Source organism: Argentina anserina, chromosome 5 (assembly GCF_933775445.1).
Source record: "Argentina anserina chromosome 5, drPotAnse1.1, whole genome shotgun sequence".
Lineage (NCBI taxonomy): Eukaryota > Viridiplantae > Streptophyta > Magnoliopsida > Rosales > Rosaceae > Argentina > Argentina anserina.
In genome coordinates, this window is record NC_065876.1 from 1,629,342 (window position 1) to 1,647,491 (window position 18,150).

General features: G+C 36.2%; 1 protein-coding gene across 1 annotated transcript; it reads left to right on the top strand.

Moving 5' to 3' along the window:
* Window positions 1-7,170: 7,170 nt before the first annotated feature.
* LOC126793382 (myb-related protein 306-like) lies at window positions 7,171-9,404 on the top strand. The gene is made up of 3 exons (XM_050519887.1): window positions 7,171-7,510; window positions 7,937-8,066; window positions 8,445-9,404. The coding sequence occupies exons 1-3, from the start codon at window positions 7,378-7,380 to the stop codon at window positions 9,259-9,261; spliced, it is 1,080 nt and encodes a 359-aa protein (XP_050375844.1). The 5' UTR covers window positions 7,171-7,377; the 3' UTR covers window positions 9,262-9,404.
* Window positions 9,405-18,150: the final 8,746 nt, after the last annotated feature.

The window sequence follows — 18,150 nt, forward strand, 5'->3', positions numbered from 1 at the left end:
TATTTAATTAATTAATATTTATGTAGATAAAAAATTTTTTATAGTTATTATTTTATTTTGAACTATACTTGTATTGGTTTAAGTTGGATTAATGTAAAAAAAACTAATTTCATCATGATATTAATTAAAATATCATTTTATCATGATATTGGTTTATAGTTTTCATTTTAGATTTTTACGTTTTTCTATACTTCATATGAATTTTTATATAATATAACAAAATGTCATTAACGAGTATTGAGGCGGGTATGAGAAACGGATCCCTAGCGGGTATGAGAACGGGAATACTCATTACTTTCTAATGAGGATTGGAGCGGGTACGTAATTGAAATTGAATATGAGTATGGTATTTTAATATCCTGATCCTACCATGGCCATTGCCATCCCTAGGTAGCTGAAGATTTGTTTGTTCTCTGATTTAGTTACGTTAAACATGTTAAAAGTCTGATCCACCACTCAGATATTAAAAAGATAAAATCTTATGAATATAGAAATAATAATTGCTTCTTGTTTCTCACTAATCAGACAAGAGTTAATGATAAAGATATTAGAGATCAAGCAAGCGATATACCCACAGAAAATAGATCGATAGTAGGAGAAAGATTTTGACCTGCATTCAAACCTAAACAGAGTTGCCCACATTGAACGAATCTGTCGGCTTGAGCAACTCCGATCCCTTGGGGTTCTCATTGCAGAGTCATTTCATTATCTCTCATTACAACTCAGAACTTGGTTGAACAACTAGACGAAAGGGACAGACAAACGAGCGGGTCTCTTGTTGGACCCCGGCCTTCTCAAATTCTACGTTATATTGAATGACAACGTAATCGATCGCTAGCCAACGATGAACAGTAGGTTATTGGAGACCCCTTATTGAATCTAAGCGCCTTACTAAGCTGCAAAATACTTAGTCTCAAATTCACAAAGAGAAATTCCTGAACGGATCAATCGAAGGTGGCAATACTGTTCGTAGTCATATATACGTGTAGCTGCAGTGCCAATAAATCTAGAGGCAAACTTAACAAACTCTGTACCCGGTTCACAGTTTAATTGTTCAGTTTGAAGTTTGAACCGTATAAATCCAACAGAAGATGGAAGAAAGCTAATGCAGCTTTCTAATTACATCTTTTGGCTTTGTGTGTAGATTCACTATATATAAACATAAAAACATAATGGCTTGAATTTGGTTTCATCCGTCCATGTGGCTCTGCATATTTCTTTGTCTGCATCATCAAGAAACCAAACTCAATCAATAATCCAGGCACCGGTATCAACGATGATCATTATCTCGAATAATTTTCCGATACGGAATGGTCACGGCTTAGAGTTTGTACGTACGTACGAGTCAATTTCTGAGTCTTGATTCAGTCCTGCTTATGTATGAAATGCATGTATACGATCAATGTACACAGATATTTAATCATCATTGATCTATTCGTAGTGGCGGCCGGTAGAGCTATATATACATAGATCGATAAGCATGCATCAGATTACGTATGGATGGCGCGCGATGATAATTACTCGCTAGTTAATTAATCAGCTGCATCCCAGTTTACCCCGTTACTCACATCAAAGTTTCAAACAACTCAAATTAGACTCCCTCCTGGTCTTAATAGATTTTATCATCTGGTGACATTGGCGGACCCAGCTATGGGCAAGTGTGAGCATATGCAGTTATGCACCCACTGAATTTTGTGTTTAGTTGAGAAAACTGGTGATCTAGTAGCTGTCATGCTAATTTTTAACCTAAACATTAACATATAAAGCCCCCACTGCAGCTTAATTAGAATCAAGATGATATGACATTATGCCCCCACAGAACTAAACTCCTCAATCCGCCACTGTCTGGTGATCAAATTATTATAAATCTAAATAAAGTTTACTTAATTGAAGTAAATTTTCAGCATAAAATTAACATATATGTCGAGGCAAGCGGAATATCGATTTGTTATGTTGATAGAGTAAATGATGCACATTGCACAATCCAAATCCGGGTTCAATTTTAATCCCAACCAAATCTGGGAGCGTCGATCTCTTTGCTTGACTTTGTCTGAATTTGCATGCAATGAAAGCAAATAGAGCTCAAACATCACATTTCTCTGTTAATAATTAAGATGATAGAATTAACTGTTTATATGTCGATCTTCAAGCTAGGTTGTCGCAATCACTTAATTTAAGTAGACTTTTTAGTAGTTATTAATTATGAATGGATAATAATCAATATATGATAACGACGTATTGACTAGCTTTCTTACACGCCCGTGTGTGCGTGTAAAATTGTCTTGTCTATGCATACAAATTCATGTACGACTTTCGCTCTCTCACATTTGTTTCTAGTCCATAAAAAAAATTATTTTCGTGATTCATTTTGGTAAATTGACAAACAGAATAAAAAATAATTTAGGAAGTTATTCAATTTTACTAGATTGTCCATACAATATGTTTCTATTTTATTAAACCAGCCTTTTAAAATAAGGGTAATTGAGTAAATATGAATAGTGGTTGTTTCATAAGCCTTCTCTATACTAAGGCTGTCAATTTCGACATGACCCGATAACACGACTCGAAACTCGCACGAAATAAAACGGGTTGAGCCTGCACGATTTAAAAGCGGGTCAACGGTGGATTAACTCGCCATGACCCATTTGATAAACGGGTCAACCATGGGTTAATCCTACTAACACGAAATGAACCCGCATGACACGATTAATATAAAATCAAAAAAAAATCTATATAAAATAAACATGTATATAACCCATTTAAGAAAGTAGCATTATGTGTAATAAGGATTTAATACGTTTTAATCATTTTGAAAAAAATATAGGTAATACGATAAATTTGTTTGCTTTAAATCTTGATTTAGTTGGTTATTTTATGCAAAATTAAATGATATATATTAAAGGGGTTAAATAAGTTGGAAATTGGTAACCCATTTAATAAGTAAGTTGAGTTTTAGTTTATATTTTATAACACACAAAACACCTTGATTCGAAACGAACACAATCCGACACAACCCATTGTCAGCCTATATACTATAATAAAGCAAATTGACTTTGTCAACCAAAACGTGTGTGAAACTACATAAATACCCTTCCACTATATATTATTTTAAAATAAAATTATATAATTCAATGACAAGACGGTAAAAGGTAAAATCAGAATAGAAATAAAAAAAATTTCCTCTGCATATAACTTCCCGTATAACTGTCAACTTTCTCTACACACACGTAATGGTTGGTGGTTGCTGGTTTGCTTAATTAATACTAGACACAAACACACCCGTTGTGTGTATAACTACATAGGGTGATTATTTAGAGATATGGATGGTTACTTGGAGATATATATAGGTGGAAATTGTTAAGATATTTCTTATTTTGAATTATCTTTTTATTTTAAGTTACTATTATATCTCTTCTTATTTTATGAATATTAATCTTTCTTATTCTTTCAAGATTAAATAATACATTTTTTTTAAGAATTGGCTGCTAAGCCCTCTTTAACTATTAGAGTATCGATTAATTAATAATATGATGATGATTACTCGAGTACCAAGGATCTAACCATGATATATGAGTCCGGTTGATATGAGTTGGCAACTACATTGACTATAGTGCACTCGATCTAATTAATGTCCACAAATCTAGTTTACACTACATTGATAACATACTATCGATCTCGAATAAGGTCGAAATCATTTAGATGAGACCCCAGTCGGTCACGTTACATGAATTTGATCCAGTCATAATATTCGCCATGCTAATAATCTAAAAAAAGAAAGTATATGCACCATCAACTCATCAAGTAATAAAATCGATCAACATTCTTATATATATAACATTAATTATAACTCATCACACTCCAACTCTTTTCGTTCTTAAACATGTAGTTCACGCTGCACATTCCCAAAAAGGAAAAAACAGGTTAGTTTTTCCATGCACATTCTAAGATCAACAAGAATTCTATTTATTCAAATAGCTGTTAATGATCAGACCTTTTAGGGCCGAAATCATATTCAATGTCCAGTAGCCCAGGCCCATTATACTATATTTCTATCGCTAATATCCTTGTTCAGTACACCTTAACATCATCTTGGGTTTATGCATGGGCGGATCTTGTTACAAGCTTAGGGATGCTCAAACATTCTCAAGTCAATTAGAAAGACAAAAAAAAATTGGTATTAATTTTTCTTAATTAGGACTAGCATTCCCTATTTTCTCTCACACTCAATCCCTCCACCAACACTTATACATACACACACCCACACCCAATTCCCCCCACACCAACATCTATAATTTACACAGACCACCAATTTTTTTTTATCTCTTGTGTCTTCTTCTCCTTTCTTTTTTTTCTATAAAATTAAATCTCTAACCCTAAAAACTAAAGCCTAATTCTTAAGTTACAGTGATTAACTTCGCGGCCTCCACTCCTCTAGTGAGCACTGGATGTCATGATTGAATTTGAGATTTTCCCATTTGGGATTTCTGGCTTTCTACGTTTGTTTTTCATCCACCCTCGGTTACATATGTTTGGAGGTATTTTGATGCAGATAATGTAAAACAATCAGTCAAAAGTGAATCACATAGTATTTTGAGTACATTGTCAAAAAAAAATTTTTTCCTTCGGCCAAATTTCAAATCCTCCATAGATTACAATTCTAGATCAAGCATCCCATAAAACGTCCGTCCAAGATCCGCCACTGGGTTTATGTTTTTGTCGAAGGTCCGTGGTTTTGGTCGGAGGCAATGGTTGGGGACTTGGGGGTGATCCTGGTGCGGGAGCCAAAAATCCTAGTTGCTCTTGAATTAAGTATTCTTCAATTATGCATATCTGCATATCTCTAGGGAACTTAATTTTGTGTTATATATATATGCGTTTCCCACATACCTCTTTATATACCAGTAACTAGTCCTTTTGGCATCGGATTCGCGTCTAGCTCTATGTTTTTACTGTAACTTGTTTTTCATTATATGCTATGTGCAAGAGAATATCATTTCTGGTACGATTCACACGTATTTTTTTTGTTCACACGTATATTCCAAAAATGTAATTAAATCGGATGAAGATCTGCATTAGCAGTATAGCTCATATACAACTCAAACGATTAAACCTATGCAACCAATTAGCTTTGCAGTATGTACAAGCAATTCTGGAAGAGTGGAAGACCGGAAGAAAATAGATCGTGAACCAAATTGCTAGACCTAGTCGATCAATATATGATGAGCTAGGTACGTGCGTATATTGATCTGATTTTCCTTGATTGGATTTTGAAAGTTACTGGTGTGCATAATTAATTAGTTTAGTCAGATCATCATTGCTAAACGTAGTCTATGTTAGTCAAGAAATAAGTTTACCAGTGAAATTTGCAGTGTCTGTTTTATACTTGCTTCGGTGTATTCCTTCCTTATCCGGGAGGGATGTGAACAACCTTGCGTGTGTGTGTGTGTGTATATATATATATATATATATATATATATATATATATATATATCTATGTGTGTGTGTGTGTGACTTAGTCTAGGGTTTCCTTCAATGACGATCGAGAGGGCACGAGCAATTCATATTGAGAATTAGAATGGTGGATACTCATCATACCTTAATAGTTGTTAACTATTTGGTAAAATACACCAAGGATATCTATATATTAATCAATAACGTATCGTCATTTTCTCCTAACCAAAAATATATATATATATTATAAGTACTATTTATTATGTGATCTCAACCGTTTCTATGAATTCCGTACGGTTGTGTATAATTTTATTTGAAAATTTAGAAAAAATACCTATAAAATGTTTTGTTTTATACGTTCTATGAAAGATTTTGGTTATGAGATTGATGATTCAAACTGTATTTTATTATAGGTGTAATAATGAAAACCTCACTTCTAATATAACAAAAATATGCTTTCAGTCATCATGATTGAAACAAGATGAGATGAGTACGTACGTATACGTAGCTACATATATAAAATGGTGGCATTCATTATCTAGTTATACGTGTCACTCTACAATATGAAGAGGATGGCCCTACCGAATAAAGAACGCTCATTATCTAGTTAAGTATGGAAAATTCGAGTATACATTTCACATCCGACGGTTGATATTATTTTGTGAGTGAGATTAAAAAAAATATTCGTTTTCAACCGTCGGATGTGAGATGTATAACATATATTGATGTATAATAGATTAACCCGTTAAGTATCACATAAGAAGAATAAACCAATCAATTTTGTGATGTAGTACTATTGATTAGTCCTGCATACACGATCCCCACAAAGTTAGACTTATTCATCGAATTAATTAAGTAAATTAACTTATATGCCTGCATATATAAGCTAAACTCATTCGTCGGATTATAACGTTACTTTTGTAGTTGGAATCATCTTCATTTCATTTTTCTTTTCGATCGGCCCTAGGTCGATCCTAATCTCCATACTACTTTTAGTACTTTACTTCCCTAAACTTAATACATGCTGGCTAAGCTTGCAAATTCATCAGCTCGTCTTTTAGCTCTAACATGTGCTATGTGATATATCATATACGTCGATTTGGATCCAAAACTTCATTAAGGATAGAAATCAAGGTTCTGATCGAAAGAAAAGGGGAAATAAATCAAGGGTAGTTAAGGTCGAAATCCCGATCGAGGTGCATACATATATAGAGGCACTACCTATTCACACCACATGATTCATAGGAATGGAAAGATTTGTTTGATATCAATCAGTACAAAGAGAATGAAAACAACCTAATGTCAAAATCATGCACACATCATGCGGATTAGGGCTTAATTCCCAAAACAATTACAAAGCGTAAATAAGATACGTACATTATATTTATACACAACCCCATTTAAAGAGAGAAGGAGTAAATTAGAATACGTTGTAATATTTCGGTGCTGGGGCTACTGTGATATTTCGGTGCTGGTGCCACCACAGTAGTCCCAATGAATGCCACACGAGATAGATGATGAAGTTAGTGATGAGTCTAAGCATAGCTGACTTTTTGCAATAGCTGCAAGAAAATGCAGAGTAAATGCTATTTTGCTGTCTGGTTTTGACTCTTATTGGAGCCATTTAGTACACTTCTGCACAAAATCCTTTTACTCCTTCATTTGTCAGCAAAGTCCTCGATCTCTTCTCTATAAATACCCACAGCACAAGGCCAAACCACTGCCTTGGACGTGTGCTTCTTCCTTTGAATACATAACAAGATCATCCTTCACCAGATAGATTCTGGAGATCATTATAAATAGAAATAGAGAGAGTAAGATCAATCGCACCTCTTCATCGTCATCCTCACCTCACAAGTAGTACATAGCTCGGCTCGAGTTCTAATTTTTACTTGGAGCTAGCTAGATCAGAGATATTAGGTTAAAATGGGAAGGCCACCTTGCTGTGACAAAGTTGGAGTGAAAAAAGGGCCATGGACGCCGGAGGAAGACATCATCTTGGTGTCGTACATTCAAGAACACGGACCTGGGAATTGGAGATCAGTTCCTACCAACACAGGTGTTCTACTTGAGTTTTGATCTACCCAGCTGCCTGGTTTCATTTCGATTCAGTTGGTTTATTATCGCAATTACTCTTTCTTTATTTGGACAAGTCACAGGTGTGATAGCATAAACATCATCTTCTTCTGGAGTCTGGGGGTACTTTTCACTTTGTCTTGTTTTCTGCAAGGTTTTAAATGGGGGTTGGTTTGAAGAATTAAAGTCATCTATGGCTTCCTGCCCTGGACAGTCTTGTTAAAATTCATTTATTTTTCCTTTCTACCTGCCTATCCTTTTCTTTATCCTGAAGACTTGAACGATCTGGATCTTGCCTGTGGCTAGCTAATGTTTCTTGAACAAATACGTTTATACAACAGCTAGCATTATTTGTAACTAATTGATCAGGTATTTCTGGTAATTAATAGTTATCGTTTTCGATGATCAGGTTTGATGAGATGCAGTAAGAGCTGCCGGCTCAGATGGACTAACTATCTGCGGCCGGGTATCAAACGCGGTAACTTCACCGACCACGAGGAGAAGATGATCATCCACCTCCAAGCTCTTCTGGGTAATAGGTAATATTTCAATTTCTCAGAAGAGTTCAAGTTATCATCTGCAATTGTATATACAATGTCTTTTAAAACTAGGTAGTGCCTTAATTTACATATATTTTTTGCTGTGAATTTCATGCGTTTTGACTTGATTAGATTATGAGTATTAAACTATGTTTCTGGATATGGGGCTTAGATACTCCCAAATCCAGTAGTCAGTTCTATAAATATAGATTATGAGTATTGAACTATGTTTCTGGATATGCGTTTTGACTTGATTAGATTATGGGATTTTTTAAACAAAAAATGGAAGTAATCTTCTTCTTGGTTGTTTTTATAACTGAACGTTTTAAACTTAGTTGGATATTGATGAAAGATATATTAAATTGAATATGGGTGCAGATGGGCTGCCATAGCTTCCTACCTTCCTCAGAGAACAGACAATGATATTAAGAATTACTGGAACACCCACCTGAAGAAGAAGCTCAGAAAACTCCAGACAGGTGGTGCTGAAGATGGTATTTCAGGTCATTCACAGCAGCCAATTTCCAAGGGTCAGTGGGAGAGAAGGCTCCAAACAGATATCCACATGGCCAAACAAGCCCTTTGCGAGGCTCTCTCCCTTGACAAACCAGGTCATGATCATCAACATGTGCCAGACTTAAAGCCCTCACTCTCCAATATTAATGGCAGTACTAGTACTACTGCTACCACTAGAACTCATCAAGCATCCACATATGCGTCCAACACCGAGAATATTGCTCGATTGCTCGAAAACTGGATGAAAAATTCACCGAAAGCTCGAACAAACTCATCGGACGATCGCGATCATCAAACCCATGTTCATCATCAGAATATGCTCAACAATGGTTCAAGTTCTAGTACCACCGAGGGGGCACAAAGCGGGACAACTACCACGCCGGACCATCACGAACACCAGGGTTTAGATTCCTTGTTTAGTAGCTTCAACTCAACCACATTATCCGATAATGCGTCGACTCCACTATCAGCAGGAAATAATCATCGTCAAATTAGTACTACTGCTAACAATAATAATACTAGTCTCATGATGTTCCAAGACGAAAGCAAGCCTGATTTAGAGATGGCCTCGGGGGCGGCAGCAGAAGCAGTAGATCAAGTTCCTCTCACATTGCTGGAGAAGTGGCTCTTAGATGATGCTAATGCACATCAAGCTCATGATCAAGACATGCTGTTTTAAATTAATCGATCAGATTAAAGACGCTCCTCCTCAATCCCCATCGCCGTTTATTAATTAGGGCTTCGTTTTACTTTGTTTTAATTTTCTCAGGTCAGGCTTTTGTAGCCTTGTAAAAATGTTTCTTTTCTTCCTCTCTTTTTTCTTCTTGCGTGAGATGCAGGAAGATTACACCCCAGAGTGTATCGAAAGAACAAAAGATGTAAATTATAAAATATATATATATATATATATATTTACATGCATATACTTTGTTCTGGAAAATAATGAAAAATCAATTAAAAGTAGATTTTTATATACAAATGAGACTTAAAAGGCTCAAAAATAAAAAAATATAAAGATTAAATATTAAAGTGAACTCATCGCGCCTACGTGCCTACGTCTAGTTTCCTTTTTTTTTAAGTCGTGAATTACCGTGAGAAATTATTAAAACAAAAGTTAATTAAGCTTGACAAGATGGCGATGAGGTGTCACAAAAAGTGACCAGTGTAGTTATAATAATAGTTACTATGAAGTACTGTCGGTAGGAGAAATTGAAGTTGGCTTCTTGAATGGTAGGTTCAGTATTAAATGCGATTATTATGTGGCTTAAAAAAGTCTTCCGCATACTACACTAGTGCAGATCGAAGTATAACTAGTTACCCGAGCACTATGGCTTACGTACTGTTAATCTATATATAAACACATATGGCTTAATATATGATATTTAGTTTTTAGGAAAATAAATATTTATATTTAAATCATAATGATGTTGATCTATTTAATAAGTTTTTTATAATCTGCATATATATATACTTGCTAGATTTTATACGTACGTACCTCTACTTTTGTAGTTTCATTTTCGCTTGTCTAGCTCTTATTACTGTACGGGTGTAATTAGGTTTGGAAACAATTGAAGCATTTCAAGTACAGGTTATTAGTTCAGTTAATAATAGGATTAAAAAGACCGTGAACCTACCAATCCTGGTGGATCTTAAGACTTCGCCGCGTATCTAATGATGGAGATTACTAGTCATAATAAGAGCTACCTAACAAAGAAGGCATTATGCAATGAGAAGCGGATATGAGAATTATGACTCTATCTCCAATGATCTAATTATGCACAAACACCACGTACAATTCCATCATTTCCATGTACTTAATTTTTTGACAAAGGGGTAAATGGATTCGGGGCACCCACCAATCTAGAGCATTATGCACCACATAAGGCGAGCATGCACTCAACTAATTCGATACGGTGTTTGTTGAAGATTAGAGATCTCAAATATAAGAAATGACAAATAAAATAGAGCTTATAAGTGGGTGGATAATACCCAATTGTATCGAGGCATTTTGTGATTAAAACCCAATACATGTGAGGTGGCTAAGTTTGGATAGTATCGGTACAATTTGTCAACATGCAACGCTTGTTATTGTTTAACATGATATCAGAGCGGGTCACTCTATAGTCGCGCCTCCAATCTATTGTGGGCCCGAATTGAGTGTCACTTTGTCATGGGCCCAAGTTAGGTGTCATTATCATGTCATCGGAGGATTTCCGATTAGATTGTCACTCGTGGGTTACTGGACCTTAGTTTATTTCGTCTCAGTGTGTAGGATGTTAATTTGTCACATGCAAACCTAAAAATTAGGTTGCACGTGAGGGGCGTATTGGAGATGAGAGATCATACATTTAAGAAGTGACAAATAAAATAGAGATTATAAGTGGGTGGATATTACCTAATTGTACCGAGGCCGATTGTGATTAAAACCCAACACCTGTGAGGTGGCTAGGTTGGGATAATATCAGTACAGTTGGTCCACATGTCACGCTTGTTGCTGTATAATATGGTATCAGAGCGGGTCCATCTCCAGTCGTGCCTCAAATCTGTTGTGGGCTTGAGTTGGGTGACACTTTGTCATGGGCTCAAGTTAGGTTCTATTATCATGTCATCGGAGGGTTTCCGATTGGATGGTCACCAAGTGTCATTGGTTACTGGACCTTGGTTTATTTCGTCCCAGTGTGTGGGATGTTAATCTGTCACGTACATACCTAAAAATTATGTTGCACGTGAGAGGGCGTGTTGGAGATGAGAGATATCACATCTAAGAAGTGACAAATAAAATAGAGCTTATAAGTGGGTGGTTAATACCCAATTGTACCGAGACCTTTTGTGATTAAAACACAATACCTATGAGGTGGCTAAGTTGAGACAATATCGGTATAGTTGGTATACGGGCCACACTTGTCGTTGTTTAACAGTGTTAAACGTTGATTACCATGTGATAGTGGTCATACTAAGTCAAGGATTTCCACCTTGTAATAATTCAACTAATTATAAGGTTCTATAACAGTTAGATTATAGGGGCTGACACTTTGTCCGGGCATATTGTCTTTGCATCTTGCAAGACCCCGAATGCTTAACAACATACCAATAAGAAACTTGAAAATATTGGGGCTGAAACTTAAGTGAGAGCTCCACTCGAGTAATGTTGTCCCTAATGACCCTCATCCATCGACGCCGCCCTACGTACTCTTTTTTTTTTTTTTTTGGAAATGACCCTACGTACTCTAAACCCATAAGAATGTATGGATTCGATGAACTTGGCCAGAAATATTTGGACAAATAACACTAGTGTAGTTCTCAACTCAAGGAGAGATTACATTTAGGACGAAGAAATCTTGAGAATGATGAATTGTACTTAGGGTGACAAATCTAATTGAGGAAACGGGTTGAAAAAAGCTGTGTAAGTTATGTATAAATTAAATCAAATCACCCTACCTCATTACTCATTACACGTAGGGGTTGATGTAGGATTAGAATCTAGGGAGGATTTCAAATTTGGCTGGAGACCAATTTTTTTTTTTTATAATGTGAATTGAAATCAAAGAACTAATCTATGTGAAATCGACGGAGAATCGAAGAATCGGAGAATCGGTCAATCAGATAGTACCTGAAACGGTTGAAAGTTGAGTGAAAATGATTAGGTGAAGAAACAGTGAAGAAGGCGGATCACCTTAATTCCCTAAGCCAGAAAATCAGTCACCATCTCGGGCCTCTTCTTCTATGTCGGTGTCGCAACTCCATCTATGATTGTGAGGGTGGGAGGACCAGAGGAGTGTGGCGAAGGGGACTGGATCAACAATCGAGACTACGATCTATAAGGGTGGGAGAACCGAATGAGTGTGGCGGAGGACTGGAGCAGGCCACCAGTAGTGGAGATCGACAGATCGCACATTCGCACATATTCTTCTTCTTTTGTTGTGTGCAACTCACAAACACAAACCAAATTTTTTATTTATTGGGCTAGCATACATGTATAAAATATTTTGGGTTTCAAATTTTTGTATGGGCTCCAGCACATACAAACTTTGGCTTGATCCGCCCCTGATCACCCAGGGCTAAAACGAAGAATATACTTCAACAAAACAGTACATAAGGATTGGAAGAAGAAACAAACCCTCCTTGTGATGGTGGCTAGAGTTTGTTATTATATATATATATATATATATATATATATATATAAAGCGAGATATGTCATAATTTCCTAATTTCCCTTTGATTTTTGTAATATCAACTAATTATCAGATTATCATCCAAAAAACTAATTATCAGATTTGTAAGTATTTATATTTTCATATAAAGGTTGTATTCTAGATATTAATCTTGAATTTGATAGATTTTGACCTCAAAACTGGATTAAATGACCCTGACAAGTGGAATGGACGTGTGTAAGTGATTCTTGTTGGAGATGAGAGATCCCACATCTAAGAAGTGACAAAGAAAATAAAGCTTATAAGTGGGTGGATAATAACCAATTGGACCGATGCCTTTTGTGATTAAAACCCAACACCTGTGAGGTGGCTAAGTTGGGACAATATCGGTACAGTTGGTCCACGGGCCACGCTTGTCGTTGTTTAACATGGTATCAGAGCGGGTCCCTCTCTAGTCGCGCCTCTAATCTTTCGTGGGCCCGAGTTGAGTGCCACTTTGTCATGCCATCGAAGGATTTCCGATTGGATGACCACTAAGTGTCGTTGGTTACTGGACCTTAGTTTCTTTCATCCCATTATGTGGGATGTTAATCTGTCACGTGCAGACCTAAAAATTAGGTTGCACGTGAGGGGGCGTGTTGGAGATGAGAGATCACACATCTAAGAAGTGACAAAGAAAATAAAGCTTATAAGTGGGTGGATAATAACCAATTGGACCGAGGCCTTTTGTGATTAAAACCCAACACCTGTGAGGTGGCTAAGTTGGAACAATATCGGTACAATTGATCTACGGGCCACGCTTGTCGCTGTTTAACAATTCTTTAGTGTATTTGTTTCTTAATTAATGATACTCGTAGTAGTGTACTAATTTGAACTAGTTTATTCTCAACGCCGATGTACTGATGTATCGGGCGCGCTGACTTCCTTACGATAGTGAACATAACAGTCTTTGTGCCAAGGGAATATATACTTTAATCGGTTTCATATATATATATATATATATATATATATATATATCATTTTCAAGATCTTAATCATAATTAATTTTGTTTTAGTGAGAGTGTGACCGTGTGAGACGACATAAGAAAATTCCAATGCCATCAGGAGTTGCCTATGATCGCAAACATTGGTCTTATTAATTCCATCACGTGTGAAGTTTCTGACTTTAAACGGAAATCACTGACAAATTCCTAGCCTCACCAAGTAAACCTAACAAGAAACTGGACAATGAAAATGATTCAATCTTTCTAAGAAATTGTTAATCGAATGGAAAGAGCTACGGATCAGATGTTTAATTTCCAAAGTCCTTTTTTTTGCCAGAATGAGATGAAGTATACTTTATGCATGCATGGATCGATATCGATATTCAAACTCAAAACGTACTATTTAAAAATTAACAAACATTGTGTTTTTAGGTGTATTTAAATTTATTAAAATTATGCATGATATAAGACTTTTGATTTTAGTTTTAATAAAATAGTGTGAACAAAGTGTTGATATATATGAAACATTCGATTGAATTTTTTTTAATCCAAAATCAAATTATTTTTTTAGTAACAATGACGTTATTATTGTATTGAACAATCTTAGAGTACAATGAGAAGCTTTGAAGCTTCTATATCAGGAGGAACATGCACGCCCAATCCATGAGGAAAAATAGAAGAAGAACGCAGAACCCTTTGGTCGAATTAAAAGAATCCGACATAAGATCGATCGAGAGACTCAAAAGATTTTGCAAGTTAATATACAAGCTAGATTCCATACATTGATTATATGTCTTCATATATAGGCATAACTCACAACTGATTCCCTAAGATACTTTTCTCTCCGACTCACAGACACAGCACGGTGCCATGCACAGGCTGCTCGAGGCAAGGCGGAAATTACTAGCGCTCGATCTATAGTTTCGACTTTGGATAGAGAAAGCCTATGAATTCCCAGTTTCCCACCTTGAAAAGCTAGATAGCTCGTAATTAAGGAAGTTTCCGTTTCCAGCTAGATGTCGAAGAAGCCATGAGAGACAAATGGTAAAGTGTAATGGAAATTTATAGATGCCGTCGACTGTGGTAGTAGAGCAGTAATGGCCAAATGGGTGAGTTTTATGCCAAAGTCGTGAGAGCCCATGTTCCTCGCCAGTCGCCATATATATATAGTGACCACCTAGCTAACCTTTTCTTTTTTCTTCTCCGATCTATTTAATATTTCTCACTAGTTCATTACTGTCATTTAGATTTAGTCATGAATGAACTCTTTTTATGGCTCAAATATTTTAGGCAGTAAAATCTAGGTAGCTTAGGGTTTACACTAATTAATTAATGTCTCGTTAAGAACCTGAAATAAACACGTACGATAGATATAAGAGTTACTTTCAAACACCATGGATACAGTTTATCTAGCTATTTCGTCAGATTCAGTCCCGAAACTCGATCTGGAAAATTCCTTGCTGAGGGAGAGGAAGAAATACCCATACAAACACATGCATGCTTGTTGCCGGCCATTATTGGCGAGACGCAATGTTACAGCTTTTCCATATTGGGAAATACTACAACGTGTAAGTGCATGTCATGTGTTATGTGTATGATTATCATAAAATTATAAAATGATTCCTCACAATAATATTAGTCTTTCAGGTGTTAACACAATCCTTTATGGGTACAATGTCTTTAACACGATAAATTTTCTGAATTACCGGCCACATGAGTCCCCGATCAGGTGGTATAATAAGTTTCTGAAGTAAATGAGTCATCCAAATTGTAATAAAAACTGCCGCATAAGAAAAATTAAGACGTCATAACCTTTACACCCGTTGCATGTTATCATTTCAAGAGCCCTCAAGCTTAATTATCAATATAATCGTTGTCTATATATATAAGATGGCTTATTATTGACCAAAAATTCAGTGCTTGATCTGTGTAATCAAATAATTCTGGCTAAAGGAAGATATATCTGTAATCAATCAGTTCCAAACTCCTAATAGTTTTCCAATAGGTGGAATACAAAGACAAAAGTATATTAAACAAAACATGCAATTGTCTATCTTATAATTAATCAAATTAAATAGAGAAAAAGGAGTAGGGACGTTTTAGGTAAACAATTCACACAGACTAATAATCAAACTGGACAGAAGCATGTGCGATTTAGACAGGAGGATTTGGGGTTTGCTAGGCCTGTTTAATTATATATCAACTCTAAAAACTTGAATATTACGTAAATTAAATCATGTGGTGGTCGAGATCGTAGGGGATTCACATATACACAATAGACAGCACAACGGTGGCCTAATTGGTCCCGTTGAGACTTGAGACCCCGACCGGGGACCATTGTTAATCTCCCTCTCCTTCTCCATCTCACACAATTCTTTTGTATTTCGTAGGGTCGATATCAATCGACCTGAGCTTTCGAATCGTTCTGTTCACGACGAACCCCGTAATCAAATATGGCCAACAAACTTATAATTATAAATCATCTTTCACGTACTCAAGTGTCTACTTAGCTTGTGGGCACAATTAATAACATCAGTCATCCATGAAGAAAAATCAAACTATGTATCATGCATGTTAGTTGCATGCATTAATATACACTATTGAAGTGTGTGGCTGTGTGCTATAACTCTTTAGATCTTTTAATTGGATTCAATTCCATATATCTAAATAAATAAATGGTAAATTATTCTTATAGTACTTAATGTATGACTACTTGAACAATTTGATACCTGATATATGAAAACAGATAATTTGGTATCTAAATTTTTTTTGTATTCCTTTTTGGTACTTATATAATTTTTAATCATATTTTCAGGGTTATTTACGTAGTTTTAGTTATCAACTACTTAAATCCACACTTAAATTCATTTTTTCCTATTATCTCCTAATTGCCTCTCAATTACCTTCAAAAGTTTTGTACATCTCCCTTATTTAGCATCTACTATGTATATATCTAAGGACTATATCTAAATATAAGTCTTCTTAATATAGTTATTGCATCCAATAAATTACTTTTAGGTATAAGTGATTTTTTAAATCAAAATGTCAACTAATTATATTCAGTCAGTAGAATCAAGATAACACACTCTCAGGGGTTGACAAAAAAAGTTATCTCTTAACCCTAAAATCTAGTAAAAACAAGCCAATATGGCCATGACTTACCTTTTTCAGAACTGTTTTTAGCAAATAACAAGCTTAAACCAATATAGAAAAAAGAGTAAAAGGTACCAACTACATAAACTTAGACTTGCCTTCAAATTAAAAGATAATAATAAAACCCAGCAAAGATAAGTTTCCTCATCTTTGTCGTCGATTCTACAGGCTGAATCTCCATATGTTGCATCTTTAACACTGCCCCATCAGAATCCCAGGCCCAGGTTCAAAAGGCTCAAGACCAATAGACAAAGCAGAGCCCAAATGACCTAAGAGGAAATTGTTGTGGGCACCCCACCAGATTGCTAAGTAGCAACGCCAAGCAAGCCACCCTCATCGACTACCCGCTGAGTGCCTCTGTCAATATCATCTCCAATCCTAAAACCACTAGCAAGGGGCCCGTCCGCCTAAGATCCTAGCACGATGGAATCTTTAGAAGACCCATTAGCCAAATCCCAACATCCAACACCACCAACTGTCAGATCTCAAAATTAGCTTCTAACCTTCGTCGTCGTTAACTAGAAAGCCCAACCTGCATGAGTACCTTTTGCAGGTCTACCTTGTCGGAAAATAGCACGGACTTGCGGTGCTAATCGCAAGTGAACAAACCCGTTAGAAACTTCAACCAATCGCATATAGGCAATCTGACAACATGAACTGCTAATACCTCCATCAATATGAGCCAATGAGGCCATGGCATGGATTTAGGAAATCCCGACGAGCAAACCCGGCCTGATCACCACATGTTTGTTGGCATAAAATTGGATAGGATAGACGATGACGCAACCTGTAAAGTCTCATTGCAGCAATGGTGCCCTATACGTCGTTCTTGTCTTCTCCCTTTGAGAACCAAGACAATGTTGGAATTTGAGGCGACATCACCTTGATCTTCTGATGGTGGAGGAGCGGGTTCGTCTGCCGGAGATTGAGCAACACCAGTGTCGGTCGGCATAGTTTTACGACAAGTTGGAGTGAGGCATGTTGGGCAATGGGCCAGCCTATTGGATTTTGCGCTAAAACCTTGAGCCTAGCACGACTTTTACGGTCCATGGCCCTAGTTTGGAAGCATCCAATGTAGAGTACTCAATTGATGGCATAGGCCTGAGTTGGGTGGTTTGATAATTCTAGGGTTCATGGAGTTTTATTTTGCTTATTTTCGCATTTGATTTCTAGTTATGTCAGTTTGTTAGTCTTTATTTCAGATTTTGATTTTAATAAGCTCGTTTGTGGGCCGTTATTTTCTTTAGCTTTCATTTGGAGTAGTTCTTTCACTCCATTTGT